Genomic DNA, 18,591 nt, shown 5'->3' on the forward strand with positions numbered 1-18,591 from the left:
TGAACCTTAATTAATTTATCTGATTTAATATTTCATAATTTCCTGAGAAATTCCCTAGGCTTAGCTCTTTTGATTTTCTGAATTCACATCACTTTTATTTAAATATTGCATTGCTTTATTTTAATTCAATTTAACTTGTTTAGCGTAATTTACAAAACTTTACAGTCTATTGTGTTTGATCTTGAGTCTCTGTGGATTCGACCCCTAAGTACTGTAATTGATCTCTTGTTTGAGAGAGTAGCTCTAGGGATTAATTTGAGCATATCATGCATCATCCTATTTTATTAGAGGTAGGCTCGTATTGTAATTATTGGCTCGAGTGTCCCACATGATAAGGAAAAACGAAAAAAGTGTATGGCTTTGTTTTTTTCTCTTATTTTAATCTTTTAGTGGGTCGAGTGTTAGTGTCTATTTAGTGGATTTAGAAAGTCAACAAACGATACAACAAGACAAGGGGTTTCAACTACACTTGACATTTAGAAAGTTTTTAATTTTCTTGTTGTGGTGTCTAGTCTAGTCTACTTTATATGTAACTGCTTACTTGAAATGATATTAGTGCAAAATTACAAGAGTTTTGGTTCTTGTATCTTTAACTAAGCTTGGATATGACTGTTTTCTTCTGGTGCATCTTCTTCAGGTTGAGAAAGCTTCATCATCTCTTCTTCCTCTTTCTCCTGAGTTGCTTCTTCTGGTTTTTGATCATCGACATAGTCGTTATAAGCATAAGAAACAAATCCCCATATGGCCAAAACCAATGCAATCAACTTGATTCCACTCATCTCATCGTGGAAGAATACAACACCGAGAAAAGGAACAATAGGTAAACCAACAGTGCTTATGACATTTGAGAAAAGCGATGAAACTTCAAGGATCAAACCCAAACAACCAATGGAAAAAGCTTGCCATGATATCGTGGAACCGATATTTATCAATATGTAAGACAGTTTCCCAAGTTTAAACTCTTCCATATCTGTCCTCAACGTTTTCCACGCACCACTTCCAAAAAGTCCAACCACAACTACACAAGTAGCTACTAAAGATGGGTATGTGTCCATATCTAAAATCTCTTTGAAAGTGTGTTTCTTTAGAACCTTTTCAAAAGCATAGTCTATTAACGAAAGCGTCAAAGAATACCCAGCTGAGCTACCAAACGCACAGATGTATCCAATCACATAATTGTATTTGGCCAAGGACTTTGAAGAAGATTCAGGCTCAGGTTGGATGACAAGAAGTGTTGAAGATAAGGTCAAGAGGACAAGTGAATTGAGTATAAAAGGTGTAATCTTTTGTGAGTTTAAGAAGTAAGAGAAGACGGCATTAAAAGCCAACTGAGACGCAGATATCAAAGAGAAAGTTGAGACAGGAAGGTAGAGTAATCCAAAAGAGTATAAACCACTCTGTCCAACAACAACCAAGCCAATTCCAATATACACTATAGATAGTGTCAAGAAGGAGGTAGCTTCTTTGGTGATGGATTTAGTCTTGGAAGGCTCAGGGTTTATGTAATAATAACAAGGAAAGGTTAAAGGAAACCCAACAAGTTGAACCAAGGTCTCAAGCCATGTACTCTTACCGCCTTTTTCATAGTAAAGTCTACCTAAAAGAGTGGCCATTGTCTCTCCAGCTAAGAGGAGAAATACATAGAGAGACACTTTTATCCTCCACGAGTAGCCGTGACTTCTTTGTTCCGTAGAAAATTTCCTTGCATGTTCTATCATTAACAGATAAAACAGAACAAGAACATGAGTATATAAAGACAAGATCACAAGAGGCTCTATCTATGCCGGATTTTCTGATTGTTTGATTGATTGAATCATGTTCTTGAGTGTAAACTACTTACCACCATTGACGTGGAGACAGAGTTCTTGAGTTTCTGATTCTATTTCCATCATAGAAACCAGAGGGGAGCTATATCTCAGGGAACAAATAAAGATGATGTATACTTGATTTACTAATACATGCAAATGCGTTACAGAAAGTATCTATTATATAAGAGAAAAAGAATTGAAAAGAGAGGAAGGTCAACAAACCATCTTAAGGTTTTAACCAAATAAAAATAAATTAGTCATCAAAAAAAGATTCTATCATAAAATTTAGTTAAATAAAAATTACCAAATATATTAATATATTAGTCTTAAATATTTACATAAAACCACATAAAGTAGGAATATAATCCAGAAACACAAGTGAAGATATAATAATTCAGGTAAATGTTTCCATCCTAAAATCTTATATTTAATAAAATAATTTAGGTAAATATATTATTCTTTTATTTAATAAAAATATATATTTGCATATAAAATCGAGGGGAAATAAATGTTGTCAGTTTTGAAACTTAACAAATTACCAAAAAATGACGGGAATTTTAAAAGGTGGCATACGTGGAGTAAATTATAAAATGTGGGTAAAGAAGTCTCCAAATCTCTATATAATAAAAACAAAAGTGAAGTGAAACAAACTTTGACAAGCATGCATATAAATCCTAGGTAACTTTGTCAGTGTTGAAACTTAAAACTGCAAAATAGTAATTGTGGTTTTGAAAATGAAAGTCACAGAACATGGAATAGAAAATTCAAAAATGGTGAGTAAATTGGTAAATGTCTTAATTCTATATAGACAATTTAGTCTTTACAGTAATTTGTTCCCTCATTTTAGAGTGTCTACTTGACATTTTTTTCTTTTCTAACTTGATGTTGATGTATTTGGTTTTGTGTCCTCTTATCACTTGAGTCTTGAATTGTATTCAGAAGTAAAAAAAGATACATGAAAGACAGAGAGACCCTTGAGTACACTTAATATTTTAGTAAGTTTCCAGTATTATTCTAGTGTTTATAATTTAAACTGTTAACTATATTATATTGTTGGTTCACATTTACAAGCTTTGGTTGGTGGAACTTTGTCTAACTCTAAGCTTGGACATAACTTTTATCATCTTGTGTTACTTCTTTTTCTTCTTCAGGTTGAGGAAGCTCTTGCTCTTCTTCTGGATTTCGCTCATCGACATAATGCTGGTAAGCATACGAAACAAATCCCCACATGGCCAAAAGCATTGCAATAAACTTGATTCCGTTCATCTCATCGTGGAAGAACAAAACAGCGAGAACAGGAACAACGGGTAAACAAAGAGTGCTTATGACATTAGAAAATAGAGATGAAACTTCAAGAATCAGACCAATACTACCAATCAAACAAGCTTGCCATGATATCGTCGAACCGATAGCTATCAAAACGTACGAGCCTTTCCCAAGTTCAAACTCATCCATCTCCATCCTCAACATTTTCCACCCACCACTTCCAAAAAGTCCAACCACAACTGCAATAGTAGCCACTAAAGACGGATACGTAGCCATATCTAAAATCACCTTGAAAGTATATTTCCTTAGGATCTTTTCGAACGTGTAATCTGTTAAAGAAAGCACCAGGGAATAGCCAGCTGAGCTACCGATCGCGCAGATGTATCCAATCACATAATTGGACTTAGAGGAAGAAGAATAAGAAGATTCAGGCTCATCTTGGAGAACTAGAAGTGTAGAAGATGTGGTTAAGAGAACAAGTGAATTGAGTATGAAAGGAGTAATTTTTTGTGAATTTAGGAAGTAAGAGAAGATGGCATTAAAAGCCAATTGTGACGCAGAGATCAAAGAGAAAGTTGAGACAGGAAGGTAGAGTAATCCAAAGGAGTACATAACACAGTGTGCAGCAACAAGCAAGCCAAGTCCAATATACACTAAAGATAGTGGCAAGAAAGAAGAATAAGCGTTTTTGGTTTTGGTTTTAGTGTTGGACGGCTCAGACTTTATGTAGTAATAGCAAGGAAGGGTTAGAGGGAACCCAACAAGCTGAACCAAGGTCTCGAGCCATGTGCTTTTACCGCCTTTTTCGTAGTAAAGTCTACCGAAAAGAGTGGCTATTGTCTCTCCAGCTAAGAGGAGAGTGACGTAGAGAGACACTCTTAACCTCCATGAGTAGTTGTGACTTCTCTCTTTTGTTGGAAATTTCCCTTCAGGTTCTACATCAAAACATGAAAACCGAACAAGAACATAAGTAGTAAGACAAGAACACAAGAAGCTCTACGCCGGAGAATCTGTTAGAATACTTACCACCATTTACGCGAAGATGGAGTTCTTGAGTTTCTGATTCTAGTTCCATCTTAGAAACCGGAAGGAGCAATATCTGAGGGAACAAATAAAGATGGTGTTGCTTACTTATATAACAGGCAAAGGCGAATGCATAAATTATTCTTATATATAAACAAACTTGGTTTTATTATACATTAAGATTTCAGTTTAAAAAATAAGTGCTATATTGTTATTATTTTGTGCTATTAGCCATTACCCGGAAATTGTTAAATGGCACTCTTGGAATGAACCATTTCCTCCATTTTTGTAGGATCCAATCTTTTAACGAACCAAATTTTATTACCAACCACTATTGTCTAATCATATTTCTTTTATTATTTAGCCAAGATTGTATCCTAATAAGGGTACTAGCAATTTATGTATAGAAAAAATTTTCAAACTTAATCTGACCCATATGAAGAAAACGTGTCCCAAAAGAAAGCACAATAGTTCATTACAAAGAGAAACTTCAAAATGATGAATCGATCATAGTGATGATGAATGATGATGATTAGTGACATGGAGGTGGGAGTTGAGTCCCGATGTAATTAACTCTAACGTTTCTACAAGAAGAAGAGACAGCTTCGTCTCCTCTGTTTCTGCTCTGTTTTCTTCCTCCAAAAGAAGAAGAAAGATCAAGATGAACATTCTCCAAGTATACTTTTTTACATGGCATTCCTCTGCTACAATGCAGCTGCACCGCGACCCGTGAAGATGATGTGCCTCTTATGTTCTTAAAGTATATATCACTCAGCTTAACCTTCGAAGGTACCTACAAAAAACAACAAAAAAATCAATCAAAACAAATCTCTCAGACCCATTTCAGTTAAAAACATTATTATCTCGAGTGTTAAAGAAGACTCACATTTGTAATGCAAGAAGAGAAAGGACAGTAAGACTGATCAATAATGATTGGATTAGTCACATTGTTCATAATAATGTTCTGAAAAGTCATGTTGGTAGCAGCACTTAGACCAGGAGAATTAGCCCAAGTTTTGATCCTTATCCCATTAGTCGTACCACTCATCTTACAATCCTTCACCACCAGCCCCTTTACATTTTTCTCATTTGGATATCTCCCTAAACTCCCAACGCTTTAAACGCAAAAAGAAAACAAAACCGTTTAATAAACTCAACAGCAGAAACAAATTACAAAACAAAAAGCGGTTTTGTTACATTTTTACCTGATACCATGTCCTGGTCCGCATTTGATACTTGTGATTGTGATCCGAGAATTTCCTTGTCCTATGGAAACACAATCATCTCCAGTTGCGATATGTGAACGCGAGAAATACACATTCGAGCTGCGTTCGATGTGGATACCATCTGTATTTGGACTATCAGATGGAGCAGTGATGTTGAGTCTTGTGCCTTTGAAGTCTCTGCACTCTACTAACGCTATGTGAAAAAACTTGCTGTTCACTGAGCTTATCCTTCTTACAACTGTTCTGTTCATCCCCACAAACTTCAAGCTCTGAAATCAACAGCATGGTTTTGATTAAAGAAAAGAGAAAACTTAAAATCAAAACTCAATGATTGTAGAGTATATCTCACAGTTGGGAGGAGTTTGCACTTAGAATCAGAAGTGCAGTTATTAAACGGCCAAGCTAAAGCGCCTTGACCGTCAAATGTACCACCTCCGGTAAGAGTTAAGCCATTGATCCATTCAAAATTAATCCAACCACCGCCTGATCTATACTTTGACAGATCAGTTGATGCCTTGAGATGACCCTAATTTCATTTACGTGAGCAGAAAGAAACCATTAAATCAAACACAAATGACAAAACAAAGACAGATTTGGAGAGTGTACGTTGGAAACTACAGTACCTTAACTCGGACAGTGAGATTTGATACGTTAGTGCAAGGACCAGAGAATCTAAGAGGACCAACAGAGAATTCACCTCTTGGGATTATAAGATGTACAGAGCTTGAAGATGATTTACATGCCTTGTCCCATGCTGCTAGAAAGGCCTTTAAAAGAAAAACATCAATTCATTAGCTGATTCTTGTAACTAAATAGATGAATCTACAAATAAAAACACAGATCTGTAGTAAACCTTGGTGTGGTCTCTGTGATCATTAGCTCGAGCACCGAAGCTACGGACATTAACAAGGGAAACAGAGCTTTTGTCTTCTCTGTTTCGCAGAGACAAGGTTCCTGCTACAGAGGAAGATAATGTGGAGATGAAGATTAAGAAAATTTTCAGGTAACGAAAACTCTCCATCTCGATCAGTGCTACTAAAGATTGAAAACTGCTTTCAAGAGTGTTTTCGAAAGTTCACTTCTGCTTTGCAAAACTGTAAATTTTAATTGTAAGGGAAAAAAAAAAAATCATTTTTTACAGTTTTTTTTACCGTTTTCTTTTTACCCCCACGATCTCTCTTTTCTTCTTTCCCACCACCTGAGCTTGTAGGAGCTTCCAGAGAGCTTAACCGTTCATTGGATCACAACTTTGGGCTGCTCAATTTGAATTTTTATTATTTTCTGGCCCATTTGTTACAATATTTGGAGAATTTTTAGGAAACGATCGATTTGGATAATTTCGTGTTAATACTTAATAGTGTTGTAGTGTGTAATTTATTTATGTCCAGTAATAAGGTTGACACTTAAATAATTGGATTGACGTGCCTAAAATTTGGATTATTGTATTTGTATTTCATTTGGATAAGAAGAGACGTATCAAAGATGTATGATGGATAGTGAATACATTGTTTATTTACCAGCAAACTCCAATTATTGATTAAGAAGATTGGTCATTCGAAACATATCATATACTTTCAAAAACATTATAATATGAAATGTAAGTCAAAAAGGAGGTGGTAAAACAATAAGACCAATGATATCCCTATAAAGCATATATTACAAAAGCTCTATATATTACACAGTAGTTGTTTACTTGTTTATAAACTCTATATATTACACATGTTTTTTTAATATATTTTGTTGATAATACAAAGGATTTCATATTTTTAGTATTTTGCCTGACCCAAAGTGAGTTTATGTCTTCATGTGTAACATTTTGCATGAACCCATGATGAGTTTGTCAACTAAAAACATTTTGAACAATATCCATGCATTTTTCAATTTGATGAATAGTACAAAACCAATCGGTCATTGGCAATTGACGTAATAAATTTATTCTCTTATAAAATAAAAGATTCTTTTTCAGTTTTTAAACAACGGAGCTTTCTAGACTTGTATGTAAGTATGTTTTTGCTATATTCTAAAATGTTTTGTCATATCATTATAGTTGTCTAGGGACTAGGAGGTTTGGCAATTACTTGATTCTCCCGGAAGATCTTTTATAACTTTGCTTCTCTTTCTAACATTCTTGCTTTCTTTTTTGTTTTTGTTAGGTGAATGTGATAACGACCCCGAAAAAGTTTTTTAAAAAAAAATCATTATCATTGAGATTTTGTTTGTATCAGCAAATTAATATATTGCTGAAAATTAGTAAAATACTAAAATATATGTTTCATCTAATACAGATTTGTGTCAAATAGATTTTTCCGTATGAATCGATTTATGATTGGACTTGGTTTGATCACATCTGTGTAGGCCAAAACATTCTCAGTCAAAACATGTACGCATTTAGTCAAAATCTAGAATATATAAAGGTTATATATATTATATATATATATATATGTATGTTTCACAAAATTGCTATAACGTTTTTGCGAACTTACCTACCATCTTAGCTTTGTTAAAATTATTGATAGAACTTTCAAGTTCTCTTTTCTTGTCTAAAAATACTCCAATGCGAATTTTGCGAGTGAGAACTGTGAATGTGTCACAACTCACAACACTTAAATACTACTGTATGTTGGAAGTGACTTAATACAAATTGAGTATGATAATTAATCATGAACAGATTCGAGATTGGACATATCAGTTGAATTTTAAAATTTAATATAGTTTTTCAAATAGGAAAATGAAAGTTACATGATCTAATATCTATGATGGAACTATTTTTTCTATAAAGATTTTTGTAATTACATTGGAGCACGCATGTTGGAATTCAGAAAGCCACATGCATGATCTATGATATGCTCTCTCATGAATCATCACATCTGATGTTTTCAGCTAATTAAATTCAGTGACCTTGGTATATGACATAAATGCGCTCCAAAATACTACTACTACTACTATTACTTTTAGTCAGAAATTTGGTATTGTTTTCGTCATAAAATACATTTTATTTACAGAGAATTATTGCATTTTATTTACCTCCTCTCGGATTGTAAGATATAATTTAATTACTGTTTGCATCAACACTTTTAGTTGGAATTTGCTATTGTTGGATAAATATTTGGATTTTTTTTCTTCAAAATATGTTATCAATAAACTAGTTCTCGTACGTTCATCAATCATAAGGTTACTAAAGAGATATTTTTCTCTGAGGTTCTTTCTTCGCATCGTTCTCTTTACAAGTTTGAGATTTGGTATATATTCAAAAAAGAACGTTTTATTATTATTATTTTGTATTCTTACTTAAATTTCTCACTAATGGAATTTAAACATTGTTTTCAGTTTTGATGGTAGGGGTAATATTATTGGTCCACAGACTATATGTTTCCATGTGTGTGTGGATAAGATAGAAAGCAGAAGGTAGTCAAATCTGTATTTGGGTCCATTTCTCTTAGGACACAAGCTAAGGTAGAACTCAACTTGGTTTGGTTTTTTACTTCACTTGTTCACACTCATAGATATTCGTCGTCCACAACTTAAATTTTTAATATCGACGACACCCTTATATTAAAATTTCAATTATATATTCTTCATCTCATATGAGCTTGTTGATATTTTCAAAGTATCTAAATTTTTAAAAATTGTGAGAATTAGTGATCAATGTTCACAATGAACAACCATAATTTTAAAATAATAAGCTTATAGTTTGAACTAGTAATTTAAAAATGAAGTTTCCCAAAAAAACACATATATAATCAACATTTGGGAGGAAATATCCTAGAATCCTAGCTAGAGTTATGTCTTTTCCCTTCTACATATGATGATAGAAACAACAAGGAAAAAAAACTACAACATAATATCATAATGTTCAAAAAAACTACCCAAAAAAGGAAAATATAATTTTACAAAGTCGAAGCGAAAAAAGTATCAAACATCATCAAATATAATCAAAACCCAATCTCCGTCTCATTCTCTCATGAAAAGATATGTACATGCAAACAAGAGAGACAAACTAAGATCTTAAGTTATACATATAAGTTTTGTTCTCTCTCTCAATATATATACTATCTCTCTCAATATATATGTATATATATAGTAGTATATATGAGTGCATATATGTAGTTATAACAATGATCCATCAAGGCTCTTGCTTGAAGAAAACTGAAGGAAAAATCTCCCTCAACAGCTCATATTGATCACCCCCATTATGATTATACTCTTGATGAGAAGTAGGGTTTGCATTCACATTACCATAACCACTTTGTCCATATCCATAATCCAAGGCAGCGGCCGCAGCACCGCCGTTAGTATAAGCCGCCGTCCGAAACATATCATGTGCAAAGCTTCTCGGAGTCATGAGGCCGTCTGCGGAGAACATAGCAGCCGCGGCAGAACTTCCCCGGAGATTAGTCGGAATTGGATGGTTGTGTTGACCCTCGTAAGTTGTAATCACAACCGTTGGATCTTGAAACGATCTCTCCACTCGTTTCTTCACGTTGCACCTTTGCGTTGTACATCTATAGTAACTCCTATATTTTCGATTGCATTGGCTAATATCAGTTTCACTATAATGGTCCGCATTTTTCTTACACATTTTTACGGTCAAACTAATAACAATAGACTCTATCAAGTTAGCAACGCAAATGCAAAAAAAAAAGAAAAGAAAAAGGAAATAAGTAATTTTACCTTGGATAAGGGCTATTTTTAACAGCCTTTTGGCCGTATTTTCTCCATCTATAACCATCTTCAAGATGATCAACTTCACTTTTAGTCATAAAAGAGACTCGTGGCTCTCTTTGTTTCTTCACCTCGTTCTTTTTTGTTTTCCCACTGAAATCATATATACACACCATAAAATTAGTATACACATGCTAGAATAAATTGATATTCCATATATTATTCCATCAACAATCCTATATATATAATTATGACTTACACTTTTTTGGAACTTTGATCTTCTTCATCTCCGATTAACTCTCGTTTCCTCCCGCTCTTACCGGAATCTTCACCGGGATGATCAGCCTCACTAGAGGAAGAGGATGCAGATACCCTAGTTGTAGTCTCGGTGCATGCACCACCATTGATTACGTCATTATTAGTAACATCGCGGTTGGATTCTTGATCGATGGAAGAGTTGAAAACCTCTGAGGAAGAGGGAGATAGACCAAAAGTTTTGTGAATTAGAGGTTCATACGCTCCTGGAGTACTTTGGAGGCAATCGGTGAAGGAGTAAGAAGAGGGATCTACTTGTGATGAGATGATGTTTCCATAAGAAGATGGATTTGAAGTAGGCAGATTCATCATTTCGTGCAAGGAAAACGATGGAGGGTATTGGTAGTTGTAGAGATCTCTGGTTTCATTAGACATGGTGAAGAACAACAATGAAGAGAGAAACAAAAAGAGCAAAGAGGAGACAAAGAAGAAGAGAGGAGAGAAGCCTTTTTAGGTTTGGGGATTAGGTTTTTAGGTTTTTTTTTCCTAAGAGGTCTAGCTAGATTGGTGCTTGGACATTAATTGGGTCTTCGTCTCCCTTTCTCGTATTTATGCATTTTGAAACTCAAAAAAAAAAAGGTAGAGAGAGAAGAATATTATTATGATTTTGGTTTTGGCTAGTTGGTTTGGAAATAAGTAAATTATGTAGTAAAAAGTATAAATGGGATATAATTCAATGGTACGTGTGTGAATTCATACTCGTGTTGCTACTTTTGTTTTTCTCTATGAACTTTGTTTTTGACCAATTTCAGTTTTAAATTGTATAACTTTTTTCTCTATGCAGATTCATTTTATGATTCGCCTGTTAAAAGATTTCATTTTTCATTTATCAAATTTTTCCTCACGTTTATCAGTAGAATTGTGAATCCATATGTAGAAAAAAAAAACGAAAAAAAAAAGTCATTTTTTTATTATTTTATCAGTCAAATGTGTTATAAAGTTTAATGTGGACTCTCTTTAAGCAAGTTATCATATATATATATTCAACAAAAAAAAAGATATAGAAGTGGATATTAATTTTTATGTATGAGATCATGTAATGCCTTTTGAATGACTTTTTTTTTTGGTTTCTGGCAATAAGAACTTTACATAAAGCTAAGTTGACAAAAATAGAGCTGCAAAACTGGCTTCTAGTGAGGAAACATACTTAATTAGCTTATGTATTTTTAAAATACATACTATATATAATGCTTTATTCCAAAATTTATTTAATTGCAAGTCCTACTACATACCAGATATATATATTTATTTCTTGAAGTCTTTAAAATTGCGTATCATCATCATCTTTAAATCTCCCAAAACGTTTACTTTTTATTTTTTCCACATTTTGATAAACATGGGTAAATTTTGGGGGGTTCTATTTGTTTACTTCCTTTATTTATGGGGCCAAAAAGCAAAGACATGAAAAGTAGTTTCTCTTCTCACTTTCGATTATGTTTTCACTTTCCACCACTCTTACACGTGACACAGTGGACGGAATAAAGAAACACGCGCTACGACTAAGCGGCGCGTGGAGAGAAAAGGCGTCGTAATTGAAGGAGTCTTAGTCAGCGAGAAGACTATATAGTGACCGGAAACCGGAAACAGTCCGTCACCCGCCGGTTGGCTTGGTGTGAAGAACGAAGTAAGAGGCAGTCAAAGATTCAAACAGAACAAAAATAAAAAAGTTATGAAAAAATGAAAATAAAAAAATGGTTTTTGGGAGTATTAGGCTGCCACGTGGGAATAATGGCACCGGCATTTGACCGTAGCCGACACATGACTTGGCACGTGCTAGAGAGACTGTGTTCTCTTCTTCTCTTCTTCTCTTCTTCTTCACTTACTGCTTCACGAACCTTAATATACAATTCAATAATTCATAGTCAAGAGGCAATAATTTAGACCCTACATATTTTTTGCGTATTTGAAATATATCTATGTATACGTTTCTCTTGATATTGAAAATCTTTAAAATGCTATAAAAAAAACAAATTATATGTGTAAGAAATTGGTATAATATTCAAAGGAAAATAGTAAACATATATATATATGGGACTTTATTTTTCGAGTGACGTAGATATGTGGAGTGGATGGGTTACTTATGCTGACGGATAAATGAGATCATGGTTACGCTATGTATAACGATTTCTTTTCACATTAGACCTTTCTGTTGGCAAGTTAAAAAAAAAAAAAAGAGCATCTAGTTTTATAAAAATATATATTTTATTAAGGAAAAGATGGTCAAACTAAATTGTTGCATAAATTACGAAACATTATGTTAATCACTTTATATACAGTCAGAAAATATTATTCGTACAATTTTTATTTTGCGACAATTGTGGGGAAATTGAAGTTGTTATGGATTGAACCTTATGATTGCTTTCATGTAGCTAGTAATCGCTTTCATCAGTTTGTGGAAATTGATAAGAACATATACTCTATGAGTAAAAAAAGCAGACATATGTATAATGCCTAACCGACATGACAAATGAGAAGGGGACATACATCAACTTTAAAATGTGGTCAAAGTGAAATGCTTACTATGAAATAAATATGGCTAAACCAAGTCGGCTCCAGTGGTAAAAAGAGAAAAGTTCCACCACCTGAATTAGAGTTTTCTCCAGCTTCAGAAGATTAGTCTTTGGGCCTAGGATATATATGACTAAATTATGTCCAAAGAACACATATTTGGAATGCATAAGCTTTTAAAATTTCACTATATGTCATGGTTCTTGTGATTTCGCCCACAACTCATTTGTTAGGTAGGTGGAGGGTTTAAAATCTTTTTTTTTTTTTCATTTCTGTTTTTTGTGTCACACCTAAGATTTTAGATTATAATCTCTAATTCTCTATATATGTTTCTATCAATTGCCACAAGTTACATACATGCCGATAGATAGTCAGTAGTGACTATGTTATACAGTTACTTAGAAAAAAAAAATGAATCAAAAGACTATGGGCTTAGGTGTAAAATGTTTTTGATCGATGAAAAAAAGTTAAATCATAATTTCCATGTTTTTAACGCTTTTTGGTCAAAACAAACTATGATGAAAAACGTTTTCTAGAAAGTCGATAAACAATCTATGGTAGTAATCTTTTGTCGAAGTAAAAGGAGCGAATAATTTTCTTCGAACACAAAGGAGACATTATAACTATTCTCTCATTTGACCAAAAACATCTAATCGTACGTATACATGCTTTAAAATTGGAAAAAAAATAAAGTAAAACCGCAACTATATATTATCGGACTCCATTAGTAGTAGTAGTAGTACAATACTAGTCTCTCTAAACACAAATAAATTTCAACCTTCGAAGTCAAATATATTCAATCTTCTATTACATATAGTAATGCCATAATGGTAGTATCTATCCACTTCTTGCACCTAACCACATAAATGTATGTACTAAGTAGAAGATGTCAATAAAACAACATTTATAGTTTAATTTAGGCACAAGCTGAACGCCGTAATTGGTGCGTAACTGTTTACGTTATCATATAGTACATATATAAATCTTTAACTTGAATATAAGATAGACCCACATTTAAATTAACTTCTTAATTACCCTTAAGTTAGACCGTGGACCTCTTTGTATTTGTAACTTGTCGTATGATAGTATAAAAATGCATTAGCTATACACACTGACACATAACTGTATCTGTCTGCAGTTGAAAAGTCTGACCTATTTTCGGGATATGTGCCTAACATGTAAAGATATCATTTCTACTTTCTAGTAAGCATATTATTATAACTATTTTTTTTTTTTTTGAAGAAAACATAAGTTGAATTTAAAACCGTAAAGGAAAATAAAAAGAAAAGAGAATGAAATTGTTGACTTTAGCTTTTAAAATAGAATAGTTGGGGCAGGTTTGTTGTTAGGTTTGTCATGTGTGACATTATTATTATTATTGTGCTATTATATATATATAAACTAAACATGAATAAAAAGGAATCTCTTGTATTTTCTGTTCTTTCACACACATCTTCTTTCTGAAATTTGAGTAGCTTTTTTTTTTTGTCAACTGATATTATATTGATAGAGTAGGAAATACACTTCCAATTTACAAGACCTTACCACAGCCATGTACCAGGCCATACGCCTTACACAGTCCCCATGTTACAACATTCTGTTACTCCTAAGTCTCACTCATGCAATCAGTGCAGACCTATACAAAATAAAGGCTATACTACTCTAGCCATTAAAAACTTAAATTCAATCAGAGGACAGTCTCCTATCTTCCGCAAAGACAAAATGCATCCACTCTGGAAATTTGAGTAGCTAGAGCTGATAAATTTAAATATATATAATAAGATATTATGTGTATATATAGAATTATAAAGGATAAGAAAACTCTTTTTTTTTGTGCAAAAGAAAATACATCTAAGCATCCATTTTTTATATGAAAAAAAAAACATATTTTTCATTGCTTGTTATCATGAATATGTTGAGTTACTATATGATATTATGATCAGTTACATTTTGGCCACAATGCAAATTATCTGCATAGAAATATTTTGAACTCTCATTTGAAATTTTATTTATAGGTAGAATGTTACTGTTTATTTCCATATTGGACCAAACAAACTTGGATCAAACATAATCAACCCAAATTTGTATATACCCATATAACTTTTGATCCTAACTATCATAATCATATCTGCAAAAATTACATGGGTTCCAAAGTAAATCTCTGATACAGATGAGAAAACATAACTTGCCATCGTACCAAAGTAAACCGATTGACATAACCATTTGGCAACATATCAAACAGGTTAACGAAAACCCAAAATTCATCCTCATGATCTTATGTAAAAGGAGATGTTTACTTTTGGTTGTGAATCAGTGAATCCTGCTTAACCAAAATTATGCAAGACAAGGCCAAAAGACATAAGATCGGTCCAAAACGGTTTAATTTAACCGGAGACTGGACTCATCATCATCAGCATCGTTGATCAGTTTCTACTTTGTAGTATGCATTTGTAAACTAAGCTAGAACAAAAAAGGTTGCAGAGGATTAATCGCCACTGCTACTATCCAAGAGATCTACAAGAGTAATCTTTCCATTGCTGCATCGGTCGAGTTTGTCAAACTGTTTGGAGATTGGAATTATGTCCTTATCGGTTATCTTCTCCATCTCCTTCAGTTTGTATATTACATACTCTGCTTTACTGGCAAACACACAAAAACAAGCAGAAGATATCTCAGATTTGAGCTTGCTAGCAAAGCATTTACATGTATCAAAACCAATGGGAAGAAGTCTCTCCTTTAGATAAAGCTGAAAACATCATAATCTCTAGGTGATCACAATGACAACAGAACAATGCTTTGACATCACATATTCACAGATCTTCAACTCAGCATAATAACTTAAACTATGTTCTTGCATGAAAAGTTCCAAGCCAAAAAGAGCAGAAGATGCATTAAATTCGGAATCTAACACCTTCAAGAATCTAATGAACTAATGAGCAAAGAGTGCTTTTGTTTTCAAAGATACTCTACGCAAACGAAAATGGAAAGACTAATGCCAACAATAACCTAAGATGGCACAAATGGATATTTGCTCACAAAACTAAGGATCACACAATCAATTCGGAAGCCAGTTTAAGATTCATAAAACCTTAAAGGACTGAGTCAGAGCATATAAAACGGATAGGGGAATGAGTCAAATACCTCACACAGCCATTGTTATCAATATCAGCAGCAAAAAACTGAGAGACAGACATAGTCTCACAAAGCACTTTCTTAGCCCGTTCCCTATTCCTCTTATCCACTCTCGCCTCAGCCAAGTACAAAAAAGCCCGAGCCACAGCTAACGTAGAAACAAGCAGCCATATCGCAGCGAAAAGCCTACCGGGCAATGTCTTAAACGCCCTATCTCCATAGCCAACAGTAGTAACAGACATAACTGACAGATAAAACGAATCCAACCACCCAATGTTCTCAATGAAATGCATAATCCCAACACCAACAGCAATGCATAAAACCACAACACCTAACGCCAAACCCACTTTCAACCTAATCCTCATCCTCCCTTTCTTAACATCGATTATATAAGACCTCCTCTTCTCTGGCTCATCCCTCCGCTGAGCAGAGTTTAACATATAGCTCTCTTGAAGGTCAAGAACATAAGAGACCATCCCACTAAGCAATATATCAATGAAACCAAACCCAACAAGCACAAACATGATAGAGAACAGCTTAGTAACCACACTGTTCGGAGTGATGTCACCATAACCAATCGTGCACATTGTAACGATACAAAAGTACAAGCCATCAACTACAGGATGGGTTTGATTCACAACGTAATGATCACGGTTAAGCCAATAGATAAGCACACCTAAGGAGAGGTACACAACGAGAAGAGCAAAAGCTTGTCTTACAACAGATCGTGACGCCTCAGTGAGATCTTTCTGACGAATTGGGTGATGCACATCGTTGATCACAGCCATCGCTGGTGCGGTTTTGGAACGGTGAAGTGGATGGCCACCGTGAGAATGATTCGAGTATCCATCGGAAACCCATAGCTCCGGTTGCGGTGGTGGTGTTGTTGATGGTGGAAGGAGAGGCTCTAGGGTTGTGGAATCGGTGAAAGGGGTAACGGCGGCGGAAGAAGAAGACGGCGAGGGTTGTTTCTGAGACTGAGAGATGGAATCGATGAATTGAGAAGACGAATCACGCGGAGAACGTGAAAAGGGTCCGAAGATTAAACGGTCTTTGAACTCCGACGGTGTCATCGGCATCGGAATCGCGACTTCGTTGTCTTCAGGTAATGGAAACAGAAGCTGCGGTGGTCTTTTCATTTTCGGGCTTATCATGTATTGAAGTAATGGGTCAGTCCCGTCGTTGGCCATCTCGCCGGAAAACACTAAACCGGAAAAAATTCGATTTTTTTTTTGTTTTTTTTTTTTTTGGGTTTGATCAGAGAAGTCGAAACTTGTAGGGCTTGAAGAGGTAAGAGGTGGGACGTGAAACGTGGGGAAAAGGAAGAAACTTTATCTCTCTCTCTTTCTCACAAAAGGATCGAAGTAAGAAGAAGCAGAAATGGCGCTTTCTTTCCTCCTTGTGGCTGTTAACATTTTAAGAGAGAAATTTGTGTGTGTTTTTTTTTTAATTCATTATTTACATTAAATATGATTAGCAAAAGGAAACAAGAAATATTACATTATTATTTTTGATACTATAATTATTATGTTGTTATTATTGGAAAATGAAGAATCTTCTTAGTAATATAATCAGATCAATTTCTTTTTATTGTTTTGATGACTAAGATGCACAAAATACACATGTTGAGTTTGTTTTCTTGTGACTATTTTTGAAAAAGAATGCCCTTATTAAGTCGAAATTGAATTTGAGTCCTTATATTATTCTTGATTTTACGCTGACTTACTCAAACTTTGAAACCTAGGATATGTTAATATTCTTTTCCAACAATCGAGCAACATTTTTAAATATATTCGTTGTGTTAATATTCATATTTTTATTTTATGTGAGTTTGATTACTAGTAACTTTTCACCGCAATTGTTATCTATAACAAAATTAGAAAAAATTAATGATAACAAGAACAATATTATGATTATTTTGTCAACAACTCAATTAATCAGATGACTCAAATAATTTAGTTTAACAGAATGTTATTTACATTTAAAACAAAATATGGTTGTACACGAATAATGCATGTCAAACTATCTTTTATATTTATTTGTTTAAAAATAAAAATTAATGAAATAAAAGTAAAATTTCATATTATTATCATTTACTATTTATCCCATGTTTTTGTGGATTTTATTCTCTAAAAGAAAAGTTATGTTTTACTTATTTTGTATAAGATCTAATGTAAATTTAAATATAATGGTTTGTATCGTTAGGTCTATATGATTTGACTAACAGGTAATTAAATTTTATTCGTAACATATAATAAGTTTATAAAAATTAGCCCCATGTACTCTCTTTGTAAGTACCTACTTATGTTTTATGTAAGTTAAATTTTAAAAAGGAGGGGTCAAATTGTAAAGATTGAATTCCATTAAACACCTGGACCGAATTAAAACAAATGTGTCAAGTGTCAAACTATGTTTGACAAAACAGCACGGCGTCTCTCTTATATCAAAGACTAAACTGACTGAAGACTTGAATGTTTCTGAGGTGAAGGAAGAAGATAAAACGGCGAGATGTGTCGTCTTTTCAATAAATCTCACATGACGTGGTTTCCCAGATTAGATAAGTACAGCTCTATTAACTAATCCTATTAAATAGTATGTGTAGACTAGTACCAAACAATAACACATGATTAGCTGTCTTCATTCATAATTTT

General features: G+C 33.7%; 5 protein-coding genes across 5 annotated transcripts; all 5 read right to left on the minus strand.

Moving 5' to 3' along the window:
- On the minus strand, positions 454-1,942 carry LOC104731717 (probable purine permease 6). The gene is made up of 2 exons (XM_010451191.2): positions 1,841-1,942; positions 454-1,711 (listed from the first exon to the last, which is right to left on the minus strand). The coding sequence occupies exons 1-2, from the start codon at positions 1,890-1,892 to the stop codon at positions 594-596; spliced, it is 1,170 nt and encodes a 389-aa protein (XP_010449493.1). The 5' UTR covers positions 1,893-1,942; the 3' UTR covers positions 454-593.
- Positions 2,836-4,194, minus strand: LOC104731718 (probable purine permease 6). The gene is made up of 2 exons (XM_010451192.1): positions 4,101-4,194; positions 2,836-4,009 (listed from the first exon to the last, which is right to left on the minus strand). The coding sequence occupies exons 1-2, from the start codon at positions 4,147-4,149 to the stop codon at positions 2,907-2,909; spliced, it is 1,152 nt and encodes a 383-aa protein (XP_010449494.1). The 5' UTR covers positions 4,150-4,194; the 3' UTR covers positions 2,836-2,906.
- Positions 4,630-6,560, minus strand: LOC104731719 (exopolygalacturonase-like). Its single transcript, XM_019233566.1, has 7 exons — positions 6,554-6,560; positions 6,177-6,355; positions 5,947-6,090; positions 5,673-5,849; positions 5,303-5,592; positions 4,984-5,212; positions 4,630-4,890 (listed from the first exon to the last, which is right to left on the minus strand). The coding sequence occupies exons 1-7, from the start codon at positions 6,558-6,560 to the stop codon at positions 4,630-4,632; spliced, it is 1,287 nt and encodes a 428-aa protein (XP_019089111.1).
- On the minus strand, positions 9,040-10,893 carry LOC104731721 (probable WRKY transcription factor 28). The gene is made up of 3 exons (XM_010451194.2): positions 10,245-10,893; positions 9,995-10,138; positions 9,040-9,837 (listed from the first exon to the last, which is right to left on the minus strand). The coding sequence occupies exons 1-3, from the start codon at positions 10,673-10,675 to the stop codon at positions 9,447-9,449; spliced, it is 966 nt and encodes a 321-aa protein (XP_010449496.1). The 5' UTR covers positions 10,676-10,893; the 3' UTR covers positions 9,040-9,446.
- LOC104731722 (two-pore potassium channel 3-like) lies at positions 14,906-17,378 on the minus strand. The gene is made up of 2 exons (XM_010451195.2): positions 15,950-17,378; positions 14,906-15,447 (listed from the first exon to the last, which is right to left on the minus strand). The coding sequence occupies exons 1-2, from the start codon at positions 17,128-17,130 to the stop codon at positions 15,294-15,296; spliced, it is 1,335 nt and encodes a 444-aa protein (XP_010449497.1). The 5' UTR covers positions 17,131-17,378; the 3' UTR covers positions 14,906-15,293.

The sequence above is a fragment of the Camelina sativa genome, chromosome 12, assembly GCF_000633955.1.
Source record: "Camelina sativa cultivar DH55 chromosome 12, Cs, whole genome shotgun sequence".
NCBI lineage: Eukaryota > Viridiplantae > Streptophyta > Magnoliopsida > Brassicales > Brassicaceae > Camelina > Camelina sativa.